The sequence below is a fragment of the Morone saxatilis genome, unplaced genomic scaffold (assembly GCF_004916995.1).
Source record: "Morone saxatilis isolate NCDOM2014 unplaced genomic scaffold, NCSU_SB_2.0 Contig6, whole genome shotgun sequence".
NCBI classification, from domain to species: Eukaryota; Metazoa; Chordata; class Actinopteri; family Moronidae; genus Morone; species Morone saxatilis.
The window spans coordinates 13,545,774-13,549,360 of record NW_023340206.1 but is presented as its reverse complement, the minus strand read 5'-3'; the positions used below and the strand labels follow the sequence as shown (position 1 = coordinate 13,549,360).

Below are 3,587 nucleotides of genomic sequence, written 5' to 3'. Positions count from 1 at the left end.
ACGACTATGGAGGACCAGAACCAGCCAGGAACTCTGATCCAGGTAGTCATTCACAACGTGATCCTGATGATGAGACGTCAGACTCCTCTGAGAGTGAGACTGATGACAGTTGTGATTGGGAGGAGACCAGGGAACCTCAGTCAGGTTCAAAACCTCAGAAAAACACAGTAGAACCTGAAAGTGATAACTCCTCTGAATGTGATTCAAGCATTGGACAGGACCTGCAGGAACACAAAGGAACAGAAACAGAAGTGAAACCATTTAGGTGCTCATTTTGTGGTAAAAGATACGCCCTGAAGGGATCCTTAAAGACTCATTTGAGACTTCATTCGGGTGAAAAACCTTTCAGCTGCCCAGTTTGTAAAAAAGCCTTTCTCCGGAGAGGAGTGGTTAGGATGCACATGAGAATCCACACAGGGGAGAAACCCTTCAGTTGCTCTGTCTGCGGCGTAAGATTCACACAAAGCTCGTCTTTGACTACACACTTACGAGTTCACACAGGAGAGAAACCCTACACATGCTCAGTTTGTGAAACAAGTTTCAGTGTCAAAAGTGCTCTAACTCAACACATGAGAAAGCACACTGGTGAAAAACTCTTCATTTGCTCCTTCTGCGGTAAAGGATTCTCAAGAAGCACAACTTTGACCTTACATTTAAGAGGTCATACAGGGGAAAGACCTTTCACATGCTCCGTCTGTCAAGCAGCCTTCGGTCTCAGAGCCACATTGTCCCAGCACATGACAATCCACACAGGGGAAAAACCCTTTGTTTGTTCCTTCTGCGGTAAAGGATTTGCACGAAGTGCAACTTTGACCGCACATGTAAGAATTCATACAGGAGAAAAACCTTTCACATGCTCAGTTTGTGAAAAAAGCTTCAGTGACAAAACCTCTTTATCCAGACACACGAGAGTCCACACAGAACAAACTAATTAGTTGTGAGTCACTTGGCTTAATAGAAGTAAACTAGAACATTTCTCATAAAAACTTCTCTCCACAGACAGATGTAACCACTGTGACTTCAGTCAAAGCACTCCTGTTTGGTCAAATTTGTCCACACAACAAGCATTTGTAGAAGACTGGTGCTTGTTTACAAGACTGTGAGCCAGTTGCCTTCACAAATAGTTGTGTGTTATCGATTTATACTTTGATTCATTCTTTTACGCTGAAGTATAGCAATGCAGCGCAGTCTTAAAGTGGTGTGGATCTGAGCACTTTACGCGACTATTTTTGCATGTTCTTGTGCAATTTGCTAAAGAACCGGTTGGGCTGACCTTTGCAGCAACTCTATCCCGATCTCATGATTTGTTTTTGGACATATTCTGCACAATAATGAATAAAGACTCAAAACTGTGACGTTGAAATAAGTCGTGCTTCGTCGTTTCAGTAAAGATGGAGTCACATGATCATTTTAATTGTTATTTTTGTGTTGTTTACATTTTTTCATCTGACCTGTGTTTTTTATTACATGTATTCATTGATTGATTTACCTATATAGCACAACAAACCTCCAAGTGACTGCAGACACATCCCTCCGGACCCAGCTCAGCTTCTAGGTTCCCTTAAATAAAGTCTTATTTAAAGTCCTTTAAACATCTACTTTAATGATCAGCTTCAAGTCATTTGAAAGAAATAAGTACATGATGACTAATCTCCTTCCTACCAGGTTCTTTATTTCTATGAAACAGCCTTTAAAGTTGTATTTTTGAAGAGTATTTTGACTTGTTTAAGGTAATTTATAACATTAAGTTATTTTTTATTTTATTTTAGCACAGTGACCTTTCTTCTCCTGTCTTTTTGAAAGGAGTACTGAAAACTAATTATAATATTCTCTCGCCTTAAACATTTTCATTTGTGTAGCAGGAATAAATGAGTAATTACAATGTTTTAATGATTAAAAGTGTGTTAATTTATGACAGTAATCAGTCGTAAACTTATTGTAAACCATGTGAAGTTACTAAGAAAGACTTGTGGTGCTTTAGTATGTGTGTTGATTTATCAAAACCAAATCATTTTGTAGCATCAATTGTAACTTATTCAACAGCAAGAAAAAAAGTCAAATAAAATGTACTGGACACTGAACTATGGCGGCTCATTTAAGTGTAACTGAAATGTTGTTCATTGGTGGGGAAGTTACTGAACTGTGGTACTTCATGGCGCCATCTAGTAGACGGGTAGTAGAAGTACTTGTATATCAGGTTTTTCTTATTTACTCTCTTTTACTAAATGACTACACCTTTTTACAACTGTAGAATGTAAGAATTTGCATTTTAAATGTATGAACAACACAGACAGAAAGGTGCATGTACATAAAGTTATTATTATTATTATTATTAGTTACTTTGTCACTTTGTCTTGGAAAATGCTTTTATTATAATTATGTATTATGAAATATGATACTATAAATTATCAGTTGTATTAATTAAGTATAAATACATTACCGTGTATAATAATTAATACATTTTGGGCACCATCGTTTATTCTTGACAAAGAAATAAGAATTTGACCAGCTTTATTTTGAAAGTCATGACATCCTGTCGTTCTGTCCTTAACCAATCATATTCCTCCACTAAGAAATCCAGCCAATCAGAGGCAGAGGAGGGCGGGTCATGACCTCGTCACCCTGGTTTATTGTGGCTAATGTCGCAACCAGACTTCATAAACAGAGTCTGTATTCGTGGATAAACTCCGTTAAGTGGAGTTTTTGTGTGTAAACTTTACGGATGTTTCTCCGCAGACTCACTTCCTGTTAGCAGCGAATGCTACAGGAAGTAGAGGGAGCTCGCCTCAGCGCTGCAGCTTCAATAGATGACTAAAATGTGGTTTCTGACCGGATCAAAGTGTTGTCTGTCTGTCTGCTAGAGACTCTGTGCCTGGCTCACTTTGTTTAGAAAAGGTTTAATATGTATTAGCTCCCTGGCAAGCTAATGATGAGCCGCGAGCTATGGAGTGTTACGCGTTAGCTTGTTAGCCTGGAAATAGAAGAAACGTGAATTTAATTTATAAAACACATCAGAGTGAAAATGATTCACAAGACTACATGACGCTGCCTTTTAAAGTAACCGTGGCAGGTTTGTACACCTTTATTTTAATATGAAATCATACAACGTGAGCTATTTATTTAATCTCTCCAGTGTTGAACTGCTGCCCAGCATTTTAACTTCAGTTAAAGTCATTAATAACTACCACTAACAGTTAACAGTATTGAATAATAAGTAGATCAATGATACAGTTAAACTATTAACTAATAATTAAGTTACAACGTATTCAATAATAATAAATCAGTTACAAGTATTAATAATACCACTACAGTTAACACGATAATTAATAAGTAATACAGCTTAAAGTATTCAACTAATAAATTCAGTTAAACATATTATAATGATCAGTTACAATATAATAATAACTACCAGTTAAGTATTCAATAATAATACAGTTAAAGTCATCAATAATACTAACCAGTTCTAAAAGCTATTACATAATAAACAGTTCTAAACTATTAAAATAACTTTAAAAAAAAACACAAAGGGTTTTTTAAAGTATTAATAATAATACAGTTAAAGTACTTAATAACTAAGTACACAGTTA

At 36.2% G+C, this 3,587-nt stretch overlaps 1 protein-coding gene across 1 annotated transcript in view; it reads left to right on the top strand.

Moving 5' to 3' along the window:
- The window catches only part of LOC118339701 (zinc finger protein 271-like), a 10,634-nt gene extending 8,565 nt beyond the window's left edge, over positions 1 to 2,069 (top strand). The window contains exon 4 of the mRNA XM_035677400.1: positions 2 to 2,069. Within this exon, the coding sequence (XP_035533293.1) occupies positions 2 to 935 (934 nt within the window). The 3' untranslated portion in view covers positions 936 to 2,069. The remainder of the gene's footprint in view (position 1) is intronic.
- Positions 2,070 to 3,587: the final 1,518 nt, after the last annotated feature.